Source organism: Anomaloglossus baeobatrachus, chromosome 5 (genome assembly GCF_048569485.1).
Source record: "Anomaloglossus baeobatrachus isolate aAnoBae1 chromosome 5, aAnoBae1.hap1, whole genome shotgun sequence".
NCBI classification, from domain to species: Eukaryota; Metazoa; Chordata; class Amphibia; order Anura; family Aromobatidae; genus Anomaloglossus; species Anomaloglossus baeobatrachus.
In genome coordinates this window covers 63,509,693-63,533,680 of record NC_134357.1, presented here as the reverse complement: position 1 = coordinate 63,533,680, position 23,988 = coordinate 63,509,693, and the positions used below count along the sequence as shown (strand labels likewise).

General features: G+C 41.1%; 1 protein-coding gene across 5 annotated transcripts in view; it reads right to left on the bottom strand.

Moving 5' to 3' along the window:
* The window catches only part of BLNK (B cell linker), a 388,622-nt gene that overhangs the window by 60,243 nt on the left and 304,391 nt on the right, over window positions 1–23,988 (bottom strand). For all 5 annotated transcript variants that reach the window (XM_075352283.1, XM_075352284.1, XM_075352285.1 and 2 more), the window contains 8 exons: window positions 22,854–22,890; window positions 20,780–20,810; window positions 18,621–18,675; window positions 18,460–18,496; window positions 13,431–13,476; window positions 11,243–11,324; window positions 9,226–9,260; window positions 4,421–4,488 (listed from right to left, as the gene is read on the bottom strand). In XM_075352283.1, coding sequence (XP_075208398.1) covers window positions 4,421–4,488; window positions 9,226–9,260; window positions 11,243–11,324; window positions 13,431–13,476; window positions 18,460–18,496; window positions 18,621–18,675; window positions 20,780–20,810; window positions 22,854–22,890 — 391 coding nt within the window. The remainder of the gene's footprint in view (window positions 1–4,420; window positions 4,489–9,225; window positions 9,261–11,242; window positions 11,325–13,430; window positions 13,477–18,459; window positions 18,497–18,620; window positions 18,676–20,779; window positions 20,811–22,853; window positions 22,891–23,988) is intronic.

Genomic DNA, 23,988 nt, shown 5'->3' with positions numbered 1-23,988 from the left:
TTACAAACACTCCACATTTTAGGAGGTCAAAAGTAATTGGACAAATAAACCAAACCCAAACAAAATATTTTTATTTTCAATATTTTGTTGCGAATCCTTTGGAGGCAATCACTGCCTTAAGTCTGGAACCCATGGACATCACCAAACGCTGGGTTTCCTCCTTCTTAATGCTTTGCCAGGCCTTTACAGCCGCAGCCTTCAGGTCTTGCTTGTTTGTGGGTCTTTCCGTCTTAAGTCTGGATTTGAGCAAGTGAAATGCATGCTCAATTGGGTTAAGATCTGGTGATTGACTTGGCCATTTCAGAATGTTCCACTTTTTTGCACTCATGAACTCCTGGGTAGCTTTGGCTGTATGCTTGGGGTCATTGTCCATCTGTACTATGAAGCGCCGTCCGATCAACTTTGCGGCATTTGGCTGAATCTGGGCTGAAAGTATATCCCGGTACACTTCAGAATTCATCCGGCTACTCTTGTCTGCTGTTATGTCATCAATAAACACAAGTGACCCAGTGCCATTGAAAGCCATGCATGCCCATGCCATCACGTTGCCTCCACCATGTTTTACAGAGGATGTGGTGTGCCTTGGATCATGTGCCGTTCCCTTTCTTCTCCAAACTTTTTTCTTCCCATCATTCTGGTACAGGTTGATCTTTGTCTCATCTGTCCATAGAATACTTTTCCAGAACTGAGCTGGCTTCATGAGGTGTTTTTCAGCAAATTTAACTCTGGCCTGTCTATTTTTGGAATTGATGAATGGTTTGCATCTAGATGTGAACCCTTTGTATTTACTTTCATGGAGTCTTCTCTTTACTGTTGACTTAGAGACAGATACACCTACTTCACTGAGAGTGTTCTGGACTTCAGTTGATGTTTTGAACGGGTTCTTCTTCACCAAAGAAAGTATGCGGCGATCATCCACCACTGTTGTCATCCGTGGACGCCCAGGCCTTTTTGAGTTCCCAAGCTCACCAGTCAATTCCTTTTTTCTCAGAATGTACCCGACTGTTGATTTTGCTACTCCAAGCATGTCTGCTATCTCTCTGATGGATGTTTTCTTTCTTTTCAGCCTCAGGATGTTCTGCTTCACCTCAATTGAGAGTTCCTTAGACCGCATGTTGTCTGGTCACAGCAACAGCTTCCAAATGCAAAACCACACACCTGTAATCAACCCCAGATCTTTTAACTACTTCATTGATTACAGGTTAACGAGGGAGACGCCTTCAAAGTTAATTGCAGCTCTTAGAGTCCCTTGTCCAATTACTTTTGGTCCCTTTAAAAAGAGGAGGCTATGCATTACAGAGCTATGATTCCTAAACCCTTTCTCCGATTTGGATGTGACAACTCTCATATTGCAGCTGGGAGTGTGCACTTTCAGCCCATATTATATATATAATTGTATTTCTGAACATGTTTTTGTAAACAGCTAAAATAACAAAACTTGTGTCACTGTCCAAATATTTCTGGCCCTGACTGTATGTATACACAGAGCACAAACGCATACATATGTATTCACAGACCACATACACACATACATATGTATATACATAGAGCACATACATACACACACACTTGTATACACAAAGCTTCTTCATACAGAAACATGCATACAAAGAGCACATACATACAGATAGATAGATCTACCACAATCCAATACTTTCTGATGTCCTCATTAACCCCTTCACGTCGGGGCCAGTTTCTGTTATTGTGTTGTCGTTTCTTCCTCCCCTTCTTCCTAGAGCCAGAACTTTTTTTATTTTTCTGTCCACATACAGATACAGGGGGGGGGGGCTTGATTTTTGCGGAACGAGTTGTACTTTTGAATGACACTTTTACTTTTGCCAAATAGTTTACTGGAGAAGTGGGAAAAAATGCCAAATGTGGAGAAATTATAAAAAAAAACAAAACAAAAACAAAACATAAAAACCCCCTCACAATTCTGATGGTCTTTTTGGGGAATTGTTTTTATGGTGCAATTTGTAGTAAAAAGGACCTTACAATATACTGTATATCATCATATCATCCTCAGTTTGATTATGACGATACCAAACATGTCCAGTTTTTTCAGTAAGTTAGGCTACTTTCACACATCCGGTTTGAGCAGTGCGGCTCAATCCGGCTGTGAAACCTATGCAACGGATGCGGCGAAAACACCACATCCTTTGCATAAGTTTTTACATGCGGCCGGTCCGTTTTTTTCCGGTTGCGGCACGCTACTGAGCATGCACAGTGGAAGAAACCGCATGCGGCGGCCGGATATGGTTTTTTCCGCATCGCGCCGCATCCGGCGTCCATAGGCATGCATTGAAAAATGCGCCGCAGCGGCCGGATGCGACGCGATCCGGCCGCGGCATCGGCTAAATCTGCCGCATGCGGCAAAAACCAGACCGAACGCAAGCCCATGCGGCACAATACGGCACTAATGTAAGTCTATGCAAAAAAACCCGCAACCGGCAGCAAAAAAAACGGTTGCGGTTTTTCTGCAGAGCGCCGTATTGTGCCGCAGAGCAAAAACCAGATGTGTGAAAGTAGCCTTAGCAGTGAAAAAAAATCTGAAGTTTGCAAAAATATTTTGAGGTTGTGTCATATGTTTTCAAGACTTGTAACGTTTTCTTTTTTCTGTTGATGAAGCGGTGTGTGATGGCTTATTTTTGAGGGTCGAAAGTACAATTTTATTGATACCATGTTGTAATAAATAAGACATTAGGATTACTTGTCACAGCGTTTTTTGTGGTATAGCAGCGACCCAAAAAACGTTAAATTTTGGTGTTCCTGAATTTTGATTTGTTTATAGTGTTTACCGTTCTAGTTAATTATTTTTAGATTTTGATAGATCAGACCTTTCTGAGCGTTGCGATACCAAATGTGTGTATTTTTTTATTATCTTTATTTTTAATGGGGCAAAAAGGGGGCAATTTAAACTTTTAAGTTTTTTTTTTACAAAATATTTTTTTTACTTCTTACTGCTCTTAATAGTCCCCTTAGAAAACTTAAAGTTGTGATTGTCTGATCACGTGTGCTATATGCAGCAATTCCACAGTATATACCACAGCATTGCTGTATAAAGTGAAAATCACAGTCTCCTTTGAAGCCCGGCCACAGGCTGTGTTTCACATTGATGGCTAAAACAGGAAAGTCCAGGTCAAATGAACAAATTTCTTCTTTATTTCTTGAGAATTTAAAGTACATGGGACATCAAAACTTCCATAAGTTGTGGAAATTTTGATGTCCCATGTACTTGAAATTCTCAAGAAATGAAGAAGAAATTATTCATTTTCGCTGGACTTTCCTGTTTTACTTGTTCAATTATCAGGTCGTGGCGGGGCCTTTGTCTGTGCTCTGAGCAGAGAGTGGATAAAGAAATGTTGAGCTGGATTCATTGCTACTATTACATCGAAGGCTGCTTAAAATGGTGAAACCCCCCATGCCGAAGTGTTTTAAATGCCGCTCCACCCACGATTGTTAGAGGAAGGTCCTGGCTGCAGCACGCAGCCATTACCTGCCAAGTATGGGGCAAGCTCACCCAGTCAGCCCACTCCATACACCCGCTTCCAACATGCGCCGTACATCTACGGCACATGTCATGAAGGGGATAATACATACCACCAGTAGCCCATACATTCTACACACACTTACCACCATTCCATATCCTGTTCAGCCCTTCCAATGGTGACATCATGGACACAAGATCATGATGTCACCAAAGGTCCTGAAGTACCGAAGAGTACAAGATCTGTGGTGACATCATGGACACATGACTAGTCACATGATCGTTAAGTCACGAAAAGTCCTCAAGCAGACTCAACATAGTAGCTTCACTGATCAGTGTGGCTGTTGCTGTAGATGCTGGTGGCCAACAAGGGAGTGGCCAGTTTGCCCCATCCCAACACTGGACTTGTTAATATTACCCCGCTCTAATACTGGCCTTGTTTATATTACCCCGCTCTAATACTGGCCTTGTTTATATTACCCCGCCCTAACACTGACCTTGTTTATATTACCCCGCCCTAACACTGACCTTGTTTATATTACCCCGCCCTAACACTGACCTTGTTTATATTACCCCACCCTAACACTGACCTTGTTTATATTACCCCACCCTAACACTGACCTTGTTTATATTACCCCTCCCTAACACTGACCTTGTTTATATAACCACTCCCTAACACTGACCTTGTTTATATAACCACTCCCTAACACTGACCTTGTTTATATTACCCCTCCCTAACACTGACCTTGTTTATATTACCCCGCCCTAAAACTGACCTTGTTTATATTACCCCGCCCTAACACCGGCCTTGTTTATATTACCCCTCCCTAACACTGGCCTTGTTTATATTTCCCCGTCCTAACACCAGCCTTGTTTATATGCAGCTATGTCCAGATTGATACTAATACAATTCTTTGTATTTTCTTCTCTTACCTGTTCCACTAAACTGCCATGACGACTTGGGCTAGGTGGTATATAACGTGTTGCAACCTCAGGCGGTCCTGCATCACAAAATAAAAAAAAAAAAAAAATCATATTTTCATTTTCAAATAAAATAAATTTTTTTACATACTCTACATATAATGAAAAAAAATATCCTGTACATATTAGATATCTTCCACATATTCATTAAAGGGAACCTGTCACCACTTTTTTGGACTATAAGCTGCGGCCACCACCACCGGGCTCTTATATACAGCATTCTAACATGCCGCATGTAAGAGCCCAGGCCACTGTGACAACATAAAAAAACACTTTATAATACTTACCTAACGGTCGCGCTGCAGTGGAATAGGGTCTAATGGGCGTCTCCGTTGTCCGGTGCCGTTTCAGCCATCTTCATCCTTCTTCTGCTCTAGCTGCGGTGCATGACGGGTCCGACGTCATCCACACTCACCGGCATTCTGGTCCTGAGCAGGGCAGATCAAAGTATTGTAGTGCGCCTGCGCAGGACCGGCGAGTGTGTATGACGTAGCCGCGTCATGCAAACAGGCTTGAGAAAGAGGACGAAGATGGCCGAAAGGTGAGGCGCCCACACCGGACAACGAAGACGCCCATTAGGCCCTATTCCACCGCACAGTGACCGTTAGGTAAGTATTATAAAGTGTTTTTTATGTTGTCACAGCGGCCTGGGCTCTTATATACAGCATGCTAGAATGCTGTATATAAGAGCCCGGTGGTGGTGGCCGCAGCTTATAGTCCAAAAAAGTGGTGACATGTTCCCTTTAAAGTCCTTTCAGGCCTGGTCATGAAGAGGTAAAGTAGTGTGCACAGCCAGTAAAGAGCTCAGAATGAATGTCAGATAGTTGGGGTAAACTGGCAATTTTGAACAAGCGTTAGTTTTAAAATAATGCATTTTTTTTGTTTAAAAAGTAGTTTGTTCTAACAGAATGGTGCTTAACAGGGACAAATGCAAAATCCTACATCTCGGTAAAAGAAATGTAAAAAGCATATACTATATACTACGGGAGGAATAGAACTAGGCAATAGCATCGGGGAAAAGGACTTGGGCATAATAGTAGATCCTAGATTCAACATGAGCCAACAGTGTGGTGCTGCAGCTAAAAAGGCCAATAAAATTGAGGAATTTATCAAGACAAGTATTGTATTCAGATCAAGAGAGGTAATTATTCCCCTGGTCAGACCCCACCTGGAATACTGTGTACAGTTCTGAGACCTCAACTTCAAGAAAGACATTGATATATTGGAGCAAGTCCAGAGAAGAGCAACCAAGATGGTAGAAGGTCTGCAAACCATGTCCATTGAAGACTGGCTAAAAGGCTGAGAGGTGACTTAATAGTGATCTACAAATATCTGAAAGGTAGTCACAGTGTAGAGGGAACTACCCTATTCTCATTAGTACAAGGAAGTACAAAAAGCAATGGGATGAAACTAAAAGGAAGTAGATTCAGATTAGACATTAGGAAAAACTTTCTGACAGGGAGGGCAGCCAGAAAGTGGAACAGGCAACCACGGGAGGTAGTGAGGGCAGAGAGTGGAACAGGCAACCACGGGAGGTAGTGAGGGCAGAGAGTGGAACAGGCGACCACAGAAAGTAGTGAGTGCAGAGAGTGGAACAGGCGACCTTTGGAGGTAATGAGGGCAGCCAGAAAGTGGAACAGGCGACCACGGGAGGGAGAGTGCCTCTGAATTTATCCCCCAGCATGATATAAATGTTCATTTCAGGACTGGCTAGTCTAAGTTTACACTAATATTATACTGGCCATACACAATAGATAGCTATATGCATAGGTGGCCAATGCAGCCAAAATCAGTTGGTATGGATGGCTTTACTCTAAAGGGGAAAAGGACTTTTAGTCAGGACTAGTAAATCTATCCCACAGTACAGGTGCATCTCAATATATTAGAATATCATCCAAAAGTTAATTTATTTCAGGAATTCAATGTAAAAAGGGAAACACATATATTATATAGAGTCATTACACACAGAGGGATCTATTCCTATATATTATATAGAGTCATTGCACACAGAGGGATCTATTTCACGTGTTTATTTCTGTTAATGTTGATGATTATGGCTTACAGCCAATGAAAACCCAAAAGTCATTATCTCAGAAAATTAGAATATTATATAAGACCAACTGAAAAAATGATTTAAAACTCAGAAATGTTGGTGCCTACTGAAAAGTCTGTACAGTAAATGCCTCAATACTTGGTCGGGGCTCCTTTTGCATGAATTACTGCATCATCTGGCTAACACGGTACAAAGATATATTTTACCTGCATCAATGTGGCGTGGCCTGGAGGCATCAGCCTGTGGCACTGCTGAGGTGTTATGGAGGGCCAGGTTGTTAGTAAACCAGGTATTGGTACTTTTGGCAGTGTGGACAGGTGCCAAGTCCTACTGGAAAATTAAATTTCCATCTCCAAAAAGCTTGTCGGCAGAGGGAAGCATGAAGTGCTCTAAAGTGTCCTGGTAGACAGCTGCGCCGACTTTGGTCTTGATAAGACACAGTGGCCCTACACCAGCCGATGATATGGCTCCCCAAACCATCACTGATTGTGGAAACTTCACTCTAGACCTCAAGCAGCTTGGATTGTGACTTCTCCACTCTTCCTCCAGACTCTGGGACCGCGATTTCCAAAAGAAATACAAAATTTACTTTCATCTGAAAACAACACCTTGGACACTGAGCAACAGTCCAGTTCTTTTTCTCCTTGGTCCAGGTAAGACGCTTCAGACGTTGTCTATTGGTCATGAGTGGCTAGACACAATGAATGTGACACTTGTAGCCCATGTCCTGGATACATCTGTGTGTGGTGGCTCTTGAAGCACTGACTCCAGCAGCGTCCACTCCTTCTGAATCACCCCCAAATTTTTGAATGGCCTTTTCTTAACAATCTTATCAAGGCTGCGGTTATCCCGTTTGCTTGTGCACCTTTTTCTACCACACTGTTTCCTTACACTCAACTTTCCATTAATATGCTTGGATACAGCAGTCTGTGAACAACCAGCTTCTTTAACAATGACCTTTTGTGCTTACCTTCCTTGTGGAGTGTGTCAATGACTGCCTTCTGGACATGCGTCTAGTCAGCAGTCTTCCCCATGATTGTGTAGGCTACTGAACCAGACAGGGACCATTTTAAACACTTAGGAAGCCTTTGCAGGTAATTTGTGGTAATTATTCTGATTTTCTGAGATAATGACTTTTGGGGTTTCATTGGCTGTAAGCCATAATCATCAACATTAACAAAAATAAACACTTGAAATAGATCCCTCTGTGTGTAATGACTATATATAAAATATATTGAAATATATCACTCTGTGAATGATGACTCTATATAATATATAGGAATAGATCCCTCTGTGTGTAATGACTCTATATAATATATAGGAATAGATCCCTTGGTGTGTAATGACTCTATATAATATATAGGAATAGATCCCTCTGTGTGTAATGACTCTATATAATATATAGGAATAGATCCCTCTGTGTGTAATGACTCTATATAATATATTGAAATAGATCACTCTGTGTATAATGACTGTATAATGTGTTTCTCTTTTTGCATTGAATTACGGAAATAAATTAACTTTTTGATGATATGGTAATTTATTGAGATGCACCTGTACTTTACATGATACTTTAGACATTTCTGAATTTCTTAGTATTCTTTACATTGAAAAACGTAATGACTTAAATTGATACTTAATGAAAAAAAAATAAAATTACAAGGATGAAAGAAGCAGGAGGTGAGTGTCCTGATTCTGTATGAGGTAGTGACTGATAATTACTTTAATATGGAGAGGGCTCGATGTGACAGTGTCATAAAGTGTCTGACAACTCAACACTGTAATGAGACATGATCACAGGGGTAGGAGGTGAGGGAGCCAATTCTGTAGGAGGCAGTGACGTGTCCATCCTTGTAAACAAGTTCATGAAGACAGTCATGTGTCAGATTAGTGACAAGGTGTAGAAATATAAATAAGAAGCTCTAAAAATGGTTTTAGAATAACACCATAGACTTGTTATATTCTGATCTTGAGCATTAAGCCCGCTTTACACGCTGCAATGTATCTTACAATGTGTCGGCGGGGTCACGTCGTAAGTGATGCACATCCGGCATTGTAAGGTACATTGCAGTGTGTGACAGGTACTTGCCATTGCGATTGAATGGTAAGACGTTCACATCGTACCTGTCTCTAGAATTGCACGTCAGATTGTTCATCGTACCCGGGGTAGCAAACATCGCAGTGTGTGACACCCCGGGAACGATGAACAGATCTCACCTGCCTCCTGCGGCTCCCGGCCCACAATGCGGAAGGAATGAGGTGGGCGGGATGTTTACGTCCCGCTCAGCTCCGCCCCTCCGCTTCTATTGGCCGCGTGACGTCGATGTGACGCCCAACGTCCTTCCCACTCCAGGAAGCGGACGTTCGCCGCCCACAGCGAGGTCGTATGGAAGGTAAGTATGTGTGACGGAGGGTTACTCGTATGTGCGGCACGTTCAACAAATTGAACGTGCCTCACATACGATGGGGGCGTTGCAAATCACATACGAACTCGTATGTGAAATTGCAACGTGTAAAGCAGGCTTAAGTGTCACAAGTTTGGCCTAAAGAGACCATTTTTCTTAACCTGATTCCTGCACAATACTTGGAACTTGTATGTTCACCTTGTCTTTTGATCCACCCAGCGTGTTATCGGATTGTAAACCACTCTTCTGGTAGAACATATCATTTTAGTTACAATAAAATAAAATAACAATACACTTACGTTGTACTGGTATGTTGGGTTTAGCGAAAGGAAACCTGAAAAATGTTTTAATCTTCTTGTTAAATGTATTAGAATTTTTAAAACAAATTTATTGTTTTTAACTGATTTTACAACAAAGTCTGCTACATCTGTATGGCTCGATAGTTGCACATGATCACTGCCGCACCCTTCAAAATCTAGGAAACAGACATGGCGGAGCCCAATACACTTCTACATCTATCAGTCCCAAGAATGGGGCAGCAGTGGTCACGCAGGGACATGTCACTTAATGCACTTAACTACATTCAGGAGGAATGGGGTAGGTGATATATGTCTATAGTGTAAAAACATCTTTTAGGGTACGCTCACATGCGCGTATGGCTCACGCGAGTCTCGCATTGCATCACCCAGCACGGCTGCACACTTTCCTGACAGGATCGGGTCGGCTGCATGTATTTCTATGCAGCTGACACGCTCCTGCCGGAAAGTGTGCAGCTGCGCCGGGTGATGCGATGCGAGAATCGCGCAAGTCATACGCTCATGTGAGCAAACCCTAAGGGAAAGTCAAGTAGCCAGAAAACGACTAATTGCTTTATTCAGGTTTTTTTTTTTATTCAGTTCATTGCTTACATTACTTTTTTATTTTTAATATTCATATCATTATGCAAAAATAAAAATCTGCAAATTTCATACTGGCCACTAGGCCCTTGACTCTTTTTTTTGTTTTGTATAGATGACCTTTTAGCATTCTGACATTATGCGGAAAGGTAACAACCCTATTAATAGATAACATATGATCCACGATTCACAATAGCTAACGTGACAGCTCACCCCTCCCCCTCCATTCACAATTCCCTTTGCCAAGATAAGAGCATGCTCAGATAATTCTATACAAACAACTACATTCTGAGTCAGTCTATTGCTGCTACTGTCTATGAGGCTGCTGAAAAGAACAGAAGAATAAGAGTCCAACACTAAACCCAAAGGCCAGTTTGAAAATAGCAAGATTTGGGTTTTTTGTTTTTTTTTTTTAATAGTGACAAACAAAAAAGTATATTGAACATATAAGCCTGATGTAAAAAATAGGTAATTTGAGATGATATATTCTTTTTATCCAGGTTAGCTTCCTCAGTAGGCCCAAAATGTCAGTGCTCATTTACGTAGCTAGCTAAAGATTGAGATAGTAGTCCAGCCTACAAGACAGCTGTTATACGCCAGTCCCGGAACCAGGCTTTGCTCCTCCCTGGTCCATTGAAATTTATTGTGCTCCATGTCGGGCTTTGCAGGTGGCCCAATGTGCTCCCATGTGATAGTCTGCCTGGGGCTATATAAGAGTCACCCAGACACATCCCTGAGTCTTGGTATTAAGACTTTAGTTTTTTCTGAGTCCTATCTGCCTGCGGCCTCCAGTGCTTCTATACCAGCTTCCCAGTCTCCTGTCTGCTTGTGGCTTCCAGTGCTTCTACTACCTCCTTTCCGGTCTCCTGTCATTCTATTGCTTCCAGTGCTTCTACTACCTGCTTCTCAGTCTCCTGTCTACCTGTGGCCTCCAATGCTTCTACTACCTGCTTTCTGGTCTCCTGTCTGCCTGTGGTCTCCAGTGCTTCTACTTCAAGTTTACTGTGTGTCTCGCCTTCCTGCTGCACTAATGCCCATATTCCATGTGCCCACCGAGACCTTGGGTTTGAAAGATCCACCTCACGAGATGAGCCAAAACAAAAGCATAGACATCAGCCATTTTTCTTTTGTTTTGGTCTGAATGCACAATATTTCCCTCCCAAAAAGAAACTGTGACATTAAAGAAACTGAGTACTCTTATTCTCAAGAAGACCTGTGCTCGCTTATATCTTCATTTCATAGGAAATGTAAAGATGAGCTGTCCTCTAGTATATCTGATCTGGTTGAACTTGATGAACATGTTTGTGAGGAGACTAACAAGCAATGTAACCTACTAACAGCGCATGCACAGAACGGACGAACACTAAGAAAGGTATGAATCAGGTATTCTGTATTTTACTGTGGTGACAGAAGGACTTACTTTTGTGGCACTGGTGGCCCCGGGGGAGGAGGCTCAGTTCCTCCACTTTGTCTTCTTTGGCCTTGCATAAATGGGAGCTTCTCTGTAATGGAAAAATAGATATTCCTTATAATATAAAGAACGTCATGCTATTGAAAAACATCCTAAGCAGTGGCTTATCTCCCCTGAGGGCGAAAAGATTGAGTATCTGAGTTCAAATTTCCTAAACCCTCCCTTACATGACATATTAAACCACCCATATAACATTATATAGCTGTCAGACACATTATTACTGGGCCGACAGTTATCTCCTGTGATCCCTATGCGCTCCTCTGACAAAGATTTGGGTCTAAGAGAACAAGGGGATCAGATGTTGGACATATCTTTCTCTGCTCTAACAATCTCCTATTGGGGACAGTCAGAAGGCCCCCCCATAAACAAGAGACTGTTGATCGATCACACAATAATTGGCGGGTTTGCCTAACTGTATAATTTGTAAGGGAACCTAAGAGAAGTATCCGGAGATTTACAGGGTGGGCCATAAGTATGGATACACCCTGGGTGGGCCATTAATATGGTTACACCCTGGGTGGGCCATAAGTATGGAAATCACCTTACTGTTTGTGACATATTAGTACATGCGAGGGGAAAAACATTTGAGGCCGGGTGACGCCCATGGTGGCCATCTGCAAAGCCACCATTTTGAATTCAACTTTAGTGTTTTTTTTTATCAGGGTGTATCCATCCATACTTATGGCCCACCTTGTACATATAGAATAGACAGACAGCTATATGACTGATTTTTAAAGGAAGTCTGTGTGAGCACAAGACAAAAAGATAGGTGGATAAGAGAACTGAACTGTTTGACCACACCATGGGTGGACTGAGTGCCTGATTTTTGTTTAAAAAGTTGTTTGGCCCTGAAAAACTCCCTTTATTTTATTATGGATTGCGAAAAAGCAGTTATAAAATTACTGTGCGTCGCTCTCATTAGTCATCAGGGCGGTGCTGCGGTGGGGGATTAGTCATGGGCTTCTTTCTGCTAGAACACCCACTCGGCCCTGACTAACGTCCCTCTCTGCACAGCTTCACGTGACAACCAAGAGGTCAATCGAAGCAGGCTACCAGACAGCATACGGTGATGGCCGCTCTGTAAAGAGCAAAGTTCTCCAGCTTTATCAGTGGTTTCCTCTATCATATGTAGCCTGGCAGTTTTAACAGGGGCATATTGAGATCTATATTAAAATGAAATTTAGCGGCTTGCCCCGATTTACTCACCTAGTGTCAGATCCCATATAATAACCTTAACTTCCTAGAAACGGTGTTCCCCATAACGTGCTCTATACCAATGTCTTTCATCTTAAGGCCTCCCAACAGATAATGTTTTCAGGATATCCTTCTTTTTGCACAGGTGATGGAATTATTATCAAGGCATTAGAAATTGTTACAGGTTCTCTTTATAGGATATCCCAACACCATGACTTATTGGGGGGGGGCTAAACATGCCACAGTAGCCAGTGTACAAATTGCAAGATTTTTATATTTTTTTTTTTTAAAATTTGTACAGATTGTGGTATTTAAGAAATAATGATAATAATGGAAGAAAACATTGCCACTGACTTCTGCATTATTCCTGACAGTCTAGCTAGCTCAGGCCTCGATGAGATTGCAGCTGTTTGTAGCAGCAACACGTCATCTGATCGACTTTTTATTGTAGGACTCTTCCAGTAGTCCAATATTTTAAGGCCCTGTGCACACTAGAAAATGGAATTTTCTTTAGAAAATTCCGGACCCTCTGAAAGATTACAGCACCTGCGGTAAAAAACCGCAACAAACCGCACCCGAAAACCGCATGCGGTTTTACTGCTGTTTTTCCGCGGGTTTTGACCATTATCTATGGCAAAAACCACAGGTACCTGCGGAAAAGAAATGGCATTCAATTCTTTTTGCTGCAGAAAAACATGCAGCAAAACCTGTTGGCGGAAAAAAACGCAGTGTGCGCACAGGGCCTTAGCCTGGTATATGTTGCAATGAATACATACAATACATTTTTTCTTTTGGTTATTTGAAATTTCTTATGAAATTAAGGTGAAATTAAAGAGACACATGGCAAATACCCAATCACCTTGTGCACAAATGAACGATTAGTACAACAAACTGCCGCAAATGGGCCGAAAAATGCAATTCCATATATTGAAAGTGAGCTTACCAGTATTGCTATTGATGTCCCTTTGGGGTAAAACCAGCATTGGTTTCTTAAAATAAAACAAATAAGCATTGCGTTTTTAAAGATCAAAGTAGTAGAATGTATGAGGGGTGTTCATTAAAGAGTTCCCCTGGCCCACTTCTATTGTTGTAGGACACTGAAACTGCACGTGTATAAAGATATAAGTATCTATAGGTTTTGTGAAAATTTGCAACTCTTAATTGGTACCGGTCTTTCTTATACAGGTGGTGAAGCGGTGTGAGGTGTGATGATGGAGCCAGTGGAATAGAGCAGTCATCAAGTTCCTTTACTTGAAAGGCCACACACCAAGGGAGATATTCGATTCGATGAAAGATATTTATGGTGATGATTCCCCATCATACAAGGTAGTCAAGAACTGGCATCGTCATTTCAAATGTGGTCGAAATTCGATGGAAATGGCTCCAATTGCAGGGTGACCCTATTCCGTTATCGATGAACACACCATCCAACAAGTGTAGGCTGCCATTTTGGAAAATCGCAGAGTAACTATTCGCCATCTAGCCCAAAATGTAAAGATTATTGTGGGGTCCGCGGAAAAAAATCATCCAAGACCATTTTCACACGCATAACATATCTGTCTGCTGGGTTCCCCAGCTGCGCACACCTTTCCACTTAAAGGCTACTTTCACACCTCCGGCTTTTGCAATGCGGCACAATCCGGCACTTTGCAGGAAAACCGCAACCGTTTTTTTTTGCTGCCGGTTGCGTTTTTCCTGCATAGACTTTAATTAGTGCCGCATTGTGCCGCATGGGCTTGCGTTCGGTCCAGTTTTTGCCGCATGCGGCAGATTTAGCCGATGCGGCGGCCGGATGGAACGTTCCCTGCTACGTTTTTTGCTCCGGCAAAAAAAACCGCATCGTGCCGCATCCGGCCGATGCGGCGCTTTTCCCAATGCATCCCTATGGATGCCGGATGCGGCAAAAACTGCATCCGGCCGCCGCATGCGGTTTTTGCCACTGCGCATGCTCAGTAGCATGCCGCAAGCGGCAAAAACCGGACCAGCCGCATGTAAAAAACTTATGCAAAGGATGCGGTGTTTTCACCGCATCCGTTGCATAGGCTTCACAGCCGGATTGAGCCGCACGGCTCAAACCGGATGTGTGAAAGTAGCCAAAGACTGCTCATTATTCCATTGGCTCCATTATCACACCGCACACCACTTCAGCATCTGTAAAAGAAAGACTGTTATCAGTTCGGAGTTGTTGAGCGAGTGCCTAACTATTCGTACTCTATACTGTACTCTATACTGATATTGAGTACTGTCTAATACTCACAGATTCGTTCCGAATAGTGTGTGCAATGCAAGTCACTGGGGAATACTTGCAATGTAACGAGTAACCCGAATTCTGCACTACTCGCACAAATAGTGCGGAATTCAGGTTACTCGTTACTTTGCAAGTTTTTCCAAATTGACTTGCATTGCACACGCTATTCGGAATGAATACGCAAGTATTGGACAGTACTCGTTATGAGTATAGTGAGTACGAATAGTTAGGTACTGGCTCAACCCTACAGGTAACCTATAGAGACTTATATCATTACACATGTGCAGTTTCAGCATCCTGTGATAAATAGAAGTGGGTCAGGGGAAACTTTGAACGCCCCTCATATGTGCATACATTGGCAACAATACTGTTCAACCTCTAGGTTTCCTGCTGGTCCATAACTACAACTCTAAAAGATGTTTTTCCAGTCAGTAAATGTAATATTAGTTGGTGTTTCAAAACAGTCAAACAGCCACTGGTTGCAGACCTCTAATTTAAAGTTTAAAAGGAACCATGTTTTTTACCCCTAACTAATGGATGTTTTTTACCCCTAACTAATGGCACATGTGTAAAGGCCCTTTGATGTAGATTAAATTCTTACCTTTCTTGTAGAATTTTGTTTTGACGTTCTAAAGATATAGAGTGTACATTTTATGCTAATGAGCTGCAAGTGTATTGGGGTTGGAGACAGCACTTGCGGGCGGTTGGATACTGCACTTGCAAGTGGTTGGACACTGCACTTGCGGGCGGTTGGACACTGCACTTGCGGGCGGTTGGACACTGCACTTGCGGGCGGTGGGACACTGCACTTGCGGGCGGTGGGACACTGCACTTGCGGGCGGTGGGACACTGCACTTGCGGGCGGTGGGACACTGCACTTGCGGGCGGTGGGACACTGCACTTGCGGGCGGTGGGACACTGCACTTGCGGGCGGTTGGACACTGCACTTGCGGGCGGTGGGACACTGCACTTGCGGGCGGTGGGACACTGCACTTGCGGGCGGTGGGACACTGCACTTGCGGGCGGTTGGACACTGCACTTGCGGGCGGTTGGACACTGCACTTGCAGGCGGCTTTCCGTCTCTTTCTAGTCCTAGCCCACCAGTGGCCTTTATTGCCTGATGGACAGGTCTCCCTTGTGTCATGGCTGAGATTTGGCACAAGCCCGTTAAGTGCCTAGAGTCATCTCCTCAGACGGGGCAACATATGCCCAAATAGATAATCCGGCTCTTGCATGCACCACCCCTGAGATAAGAGCGACCTGTCAGAGGCAAAAATAGAATAGAGAAAGGGCAGGAGGGCTGTACGTGCAGTGTCCGTCTTGTACTTGCGGCTCATTAGCAAAAAAAAAAAATCCAATGCTGGATTTCTTTGACAAGGCAAAATTATATTTTACAAGGTAAGGAATTAAGAAGCATTAAAGGTTTTTTTTTTTTTTTACACCGTGCCATTAGTTGGGGGTATAAAATTCTGATGACAGTTTAGAATCTTTATTTATTTAATTGATTTAAAATGAATCCATACACCGAGCACTTCAGTACTAAAACAGTGGCCGTGTTCATGATGGCAGCATATTAATATGATGGCACACGCAGTTTTAGAACATTACTTCGTTACAAAATCACCATGGAAACCTCTGCCTGAAAAGCAGGGAGGGGAGACCAGCAGCCAATCAGAATGATGCATCTCCACACTGCCTACATATTTAGAATGCCGTGCGAGTCTCCGTGTTCTAACCTCACTTTTCAGAGCAAGTTACTATAAAGAAGCAATTAAGAAAAAAATTAACATGTAAAAACTAGAATTTTTTCTTAAATAGTCACATTAGTCCATGTAAATAAAGCAGGATCATCATACACGTCTACTCTCATGGGAAAAATTAATTAGTAGTGTATAAAAGGTTTTTTTTTTGTTATGTCATAATCTATCAGTTATATAGAGTCACTATAACTCCTTAGTGACTGGACTAATTTCTTATTTAATTTTTATTTTTTTTTAATTCAATTTTTTTTGCACTTTTGCTTCTTATATAGATCTTGTTTTTGTATGACAAATTGGAGTCTTGACCATAATTCATTTTACCAAACAATCCAAGTGCTGTGACATGGTGAAAAAAATAAATCTGTAATTTGACCATTGGTTTTAGGTTTAGTTTTTTTTATGGTTCGTTTCCTATATAGTAATAGTCTTTTCAGTGAGGAAGTAGACAAACTCTAGTGCCACCTATTGGAGGTAGCAATCCTAAAAGTCAAAAGTGACCCTTTAACGAGCCTCGTCATATGATTTAGTATTTATGCCTCAATTTACAGACACAGTGTTTCGGGAAGGTTGTCCCTCTGACCTGTTAACATGAAACGTCAGGTCAGTACAACTTAAAGGTTTTTTTTCTATTGGTTTAATTGCTTAAAAAAAAACCTCCAAAGATTGTAAAAAATTATTACATTTTGTTTGTGTCACCATTTCGAAAAGCCAGATTTTATTTTTTCGTTGATGGTGCTGTTAGGAGGGTTTTTTTTAATGCGGACGGTGCGATTTTATAGTACATATGAAGTTTCGATATTTTGCTTTTATTGCATTTTTTGGTGGCAATTTGGCAACAGAAAAACATCAGTTTTGGCAAAAAAAATGTTTCACAATTTATTTATTTGTAATTGAGCAAAAACAGGATGGTTAATTTTCATGTTTTTTATTTACTTTTTTAACTTTATATTATATTTGTAAATCCCTATAGAAGACGCTACGTTCACACATTGCGTTTTTGCTGCAGTTTTATTTTTATTTTATTTTTTCATTGGTTTTATGCAACTAAAACTGCTTTTTTTACAGTACCAGCAAAAGCTATGAGATTTCAGAAATCTCATGCACACACAGACACACACTTACTTTTTTTTTCCTGACAAATTGAAAACTTCTATTCTATAGATTTTCTATTATTCTCGAGTTGTTCTAGAGTTAAAGCAATGAGAATTGCGAAAATGCAGCTGCGTTTTTTTGTTGTTTTTGTCATGAATGAAACTAACTTTATTTAAATATGTACTATAGACAAATGACACACCAAAAATGCAGCAAAAAATGCAGCTCCTTTACTGTCAAGAGAGAGAGTTTTGCTGCAGAAAAAAATGCAGCTCCTTTACTGTCAAGAGAGGGTTTTGCTGCAGAAAAAATGCAGCTCCTTTACTGTCAAGAGAGAGGGTTTTGCTGCAGAAAAAAAATGCAGTTTTTTTGCTGTCAAGAGAGCATGTTTTACTGCAGAAAAAAATGCAGCTCCTTTACTGTCAAAAGAGAAGGTTTTGCTGCAGAAAAAATGCAGCTCCTTTACTGTCAAGAGAGCAGGTTTTGCTGCAGAAATAATGCAGCTAATTTACTATCAAGAGAGCAGATTTTGCTGAAAAAAAAGCAGCAAAAACGCAACATGTGAACATAGCCTTAAACGTGTGATCAGTTGATGTGACATTCTGCAACTGCAAAGTATAGTTTAAACCTCAGTCTCCTTTGAAGCCCAAGTTAGGATTATTGGGGGGCTTCATTATGCCCCCTGATGCCATGGCAAGCTACCGGCACCCAATCGGGTGGAGGTGGGAAGGATGATGTGCATCAGAACACCTTGGCAGCATTGTGCCGCTGCAGTCAGAGATTGACAGTGGCATTTAGGTGGTAAATAGCAGCCATTGGACCCAACTATCCAAACTCACTGTGTATGAAATTACTATAAATATTGCACTTACCGGTTTCTGTGGGATGCTTGTAGGCGGTGTAGGCCTTCTATAGAGGAAAAATGGACATCGCTTTACAAAAATGTAACAACTCTTAATGCTTGGTGTTTTAATGTGTTTTTTGGTATTTTTGCGTTATTCCATTTCTATCTTCTCATTTATGCCATACTTACATATTTCGGGGCGAAGGTAATGGCTTGGGCTTTACAGGTGGTTCAGGAGGGCTACCTGTTTAACAAAAACAAACAGTCAATTACGTTATACAGGGTAATGAGAAAAACATAACTGCATATGTCTGCAAACGTGGCACTGGATTATTGAGAACTGGACACAAAATTGCCTTTTTTTAGGATTATAAGAGCTTATATTTTGCATTACAGGACTTCTGGAATTTGACCCCTTACATGCAAGAATAACTGGAATTTGTTCTATTAGTATTACTTTATATCACCAGATCTTTGTTGCTGCATCTGAGAGCAGCATGATATAGAGACAAAGACCCTGATTCCAGCGATGTGTCACTTACTGAGCTGTTTGCGGTTATGTTGATAAAATAAATGTTTTCTCTGCTGCAGATCTAGCAGTTCTCTAAATGCCGAGCTGTGTATAGCCCCACCCCCACCACTGATTGGCAGCTTTCTTCCTATACACAGTGAACATAGAAAGCTGCCAATCAGTGGTATGAGCGTTATTCTACAGAGTTATAAATATGGAGGACTACATGGCATCAGGTTTACTAGTCCTCTAGTGATAATCTCTTGTTGTGATTTTAATAAAACTACAACAAGCAGCTTAGTAAGTAAAACATTGCTGGACTAGATACAAGATGATCCTTTATTATATATCCTTTTTTTCCCTTCAATAGGTACAAGATGATTCTTTATTGTATATATATATTTTATTTATTATATACAGGATGATCCTTTACTGTATAATTTTTATTATTTAGTAGGTAGAGGATGATCCTTTATTGTAGAATTCTTTTTTCAATCGATACAGGATGATCCTTTATTGTATAATTCTAATCATTTAGTAGATACAGGATAATCCTTTACTGTAGCATTCCTTTTATTTAATAGATTCAGGATTATCCTTTATTGTAGAATTCTTGTTATTTAGTAGATACAGGATGATCCTTTATTGTATAATTCTTTTTATGTAGATACAGGATGATCCTTTATTGTATAATTCTTTCTATTTAATAGATACAGGATGATCCTTTATTGTATAATTCTAATTATTTAGTAGATACAGGATGATCCTTTATTGTATAATTCTTTTTATGTAGATACAGCATGATCCTTTATTGTATAATTCTTTCTATTTAATAGATACAGGATGATCCTTTATTGTATAATTCTAATTATTTAGTAGATACAGGATGATCCTTTATTGTATAATTCTTTTTATGTAGATACAGGATGATCCTTTATTGTATAATTCTTTTTATGTAGATACAGCATGATCCTTTATTGTATAATTCTTTCTATTTAATAGATACAGCATGATCCTTTATTGTATAATTCTTTTTATGTACATACAGGATGATCCTTTATTGTATTATTCTTTCTATTTAATAGATACTACCTTGATCCTTTATTGTATAATTCTTTTTATTTAGTAGATACAGGATGATCCTTTATTGTATAATTCTTTTTATTTAGTAGATACAGGATGATCCTTTATTGTATAATTCTTTTTTATGTAGATACAGGATGATCCTTTATTGTATAATTCTTTCTATTTAATAGATACTACCTTGATCCTTTATTGTATAATTCTTTTTATTTAGTAGATACAGGATGATCCTTTATTGTATAATTCTTTTTATTTAGTAGATACAGGATGATCCTTTATTGTATAATTCTTTTTATGTAGATACAGCATGATTCTTTATTTGTATAATTCTTTCTATGTACATTCAGGATGATCCTTTATTGTATAATTCTTTTTTATGTAGATACAGGATGAACCTTTATTGTATTATTCTTTCTATTTAATAGATACTACCTTAATCCTTTATTGTATAATTCTTTTTTAAGTAGATACAAGATGATCCTTTATTGTATCTTTTTTTTATCTAGTAGATCGAGGATGATCCTTTACTATATAATTCTTTTTATTTAGTAGACACAGGATGATCATTTACCGTATAATTCCCACCCTGTAGATTTTGTTGCAGAAATTCCTGCAAGTGGATATCAGTTGACTTCATCTTAATGGCATTATTTCAGATGAATGGTTTAGTTGTAAAATTGAAACGCAAAGTGTGAACATGTCCCCCATTTAATTAAGGCTTAAAATTCCTAACAGTGAAAAATAGATTACTTACAATCTTCGCATACTTCATATTCGTCCTCAGTCTAAAAAAAACAAAACAAAAAACATATGGATGCAAACTATGTTAAAATTTCAAGATACCCTGATGTAAATTTTGGGGATTTTTATCATTTCAGGAACTTAAGGGTGCTTTACACGCTGCAACATCGCTACCGATATATCGTCGGGGTCACGTCGTTAGTGACACACATCCGGCGCCGGTAGCGACATCGCAGTTTGTGACACCAAGGAGCGACGATCAACGATCGCAAAATCGGTCAAAAACGGTGATCATTGACACGTCGCTCCTTTCCTAAATATCGCTGCTGCCACAGGTATGATGTTGTTCATCGTTCCTGCGGCATCACACATCGCTGTGTGTGACACTGAAGGAACGACGAACATCTCCTTACCTGTTTCCACCGGCAATGCGGAAGGAAGGAGGTGGGCGGGATGTTACGTCCCTTTCACCTCCGCCCCTCTGCTTCTATTGGCCGGCTGCTTCGTGACGCCGCAGTGACGTCACTATGAGGCCGAACGCACCTCCCCTTTGAAGGAGGGATTGTTCGGCGGTCACAGCGACGTCGCTGACAAGGTATGTGCGTGTGACGCTGCCATAGCGATAATGTTCGCTATGGCAGTGATCACCACATATCGCACCAACAACGGGGGCGGGTGCTATCGCGCTCGACATCGCTAGCGATGTCGCAGCGGGTAAAGCACCCTTTACTTTTATGCAATGTAAAATTGTAAAACTCTTTGTACAGGCCTATATTTTCAAGTTTTTTTGAAAATGCTCAACCTTTTGTAAGGGAAAATTTTAAAGAATAAACAAACTTCAGAATGAACTTAGAGCCATTTGCGCAGCATCTGTGCAAGTGTCTTTCCCTTTAAAGGGAACCTGACATTTTTCCTAGGCCCCCTAAACCACCACCATCTACCCATCATTATACTGTTTCTACCAAGTCCGTATGATAACATTATTAGTGAAATGACTAGTTCGGGTAAAGCAATGCCCCCAGGTCTAGTCACACATTAATTAGTATATCGCCACCAAAGTTCTAAAATATTTTTGAGTTTATACAGTAGTCAGTAAGACAGTAAAAAGGGCTTTTTAGGCTAGTTGCACACTTCAATCTTTTTCCCTCAGTCACAATCCATTGCCTTTAGAAAATACGGTATGCTGCAACATATTTTGCAGGATTCAGTTTTTTCCCCATAGACTTGTATTAACAACGGATTGTGACTGATGGCCTTGCGTTGCATCCGCCGCACAACGGATCAGTCGTGGAATGACTGATCGTTGGGCGGAAGGAACTGACACTAATGTTTTTTGGAGCGTCAAAAAAAAAAAACCACACTGTGCAGGATTCCATCACAATCCGTCAAGAGGTATAATGGTTGTTTATGGTGCAGGATTCCGCCGTAATCCGTCGCACGATGGAATCCAGTGCTGGATTCCGTCATGCTCTACTGAGCATGCCCAGTATGTACACAATCACATTGCAAGGCTCCAGAGTGGCTTGATTGGAATATTCCACACACAATTTTAGCTTAAACAACATTTATTCTGCCCCTTTCTCTACAAACGGTCACAGATGACCTATGAAAACACAGTAATAGGTCACCAAAATGTCTGGCACTCCCATTGGGCTGTCCCAAAAACAAACAGATCATGATGGATCCGTCGTAAAACGGACACACAACGGATGTAACGGACGCAACAGATCAGTTATTTCACAGGATTCCTGTGAACGGAATCCTGTGAAATAACACATCCGTTGCTTCCATTGACAGCTAAAAAACGATGGATCCGTTGTTCTGTCGCAACGATAGAACTGACGGATTTGAAATGGCTGAAGTGTGAAAGTAGCCTTATGAAGGTTCTAAAGATAGCAACAAATTCAAAGAACAACTTGTCTGCAGAAAACAAGACCTTGTTTAGCCATGCCAGATTAAGAGAGAAAATAAATTTATGACTTTCAGATTAAAGGAAAACAAACTATTAGTGAACACATGATTTGTGTGGCTAAAAAACAAAATGGGATCAAATATGCCAGTATTCTCCCTTAAGCTTGCATACATACCGTATTTGGTGGAGGAAATACTTTTGGTGGTAACCTCCTAAAAAAAAAAAAAAAACTACACTGTAGGTTTTACTTTATTAAAATTTTGATTGTTATTTAAAGTGTAACAGTCGTTATAATTTTTATTTCATAAATCAATAGTACGCATGAAAATAAGAAACTTTGTAATATATCTTATTAGACAAATTTGCTTACTCCCTGTAGACTGATCATTCCTAGTCAAAATTCTCAAGACATGGGTAAAGTCTGTATACAGTGAAGACAGATTTTTACATTACTGAGAAAGATGACAGTTGCTGCTGATCAGATTCTGTGTAGACAGGAGGGTAGTGATGAAAGGAGGAGCTAGAGGCAGAGGGAGGAGAACTAGAGGCAGAGGGAAGAGAGCTAGAGGCAGAGGGACGAGAGCTAGAGGCAGAGGGAAGAGAGCTAGAGGCAGAGGGAAGAGAGCTAGAGGCAGAGGGAGGAGAGCTAGAGGCAGAGGGAAGAGAGCTAGAGGCAGAGGGAGGAGAGCTAGAAGCAGAGGGAAGAGAGCTAGAGGCAGAGGGAAGAGAGCTAGAGGTAGAGGGAAGACAGCTAGAGGTAGAGGGAAGAGCGCTAGAGGCAGAGGGAGAAGAGCTAGAGGCAGAGGGAGGAGAGCTAGAGGCAGAGGGAGGAGAGCTAGAGGCAGAGGGAGGAGAGCTAGAGGCAGAGGGAGGAGAGCTAGAGGCAGACGGAAGAGAGTTAGAGGCACAGGGAAGAGCGCTAGAGGCAGAGGGAGAAGAGCTAGAGGGAAGAGAGCTAGATGCAGAGGGAGGGGCTGGAGGAGGGAGTAACTCTGCTTCTTACAGCTCCTATCCCATCCCTCTTCTCCCCTACAGAAAATCTCATCAGCACCAACTGCCATCTCCTATCTCAGTGATGGGAACGTTTTCACTGAGGACAGATTTCACCTCAGAATTGAGAATTTTGAGAATGAAAGATCAGTCTTAGCGGAGAAAGATTTATCTGATAAAATAGAAGGACGCATCCTAAAATTCTGCTTAGTGCAATTGTAATCAATGTCCATTGATGAGCTGGGTGAAATAGCTTGAACCTTCACCAAAGGGTTATATGTCCTCAGCTGCCCCACCCCCCACTCCCACATTTAATTTAC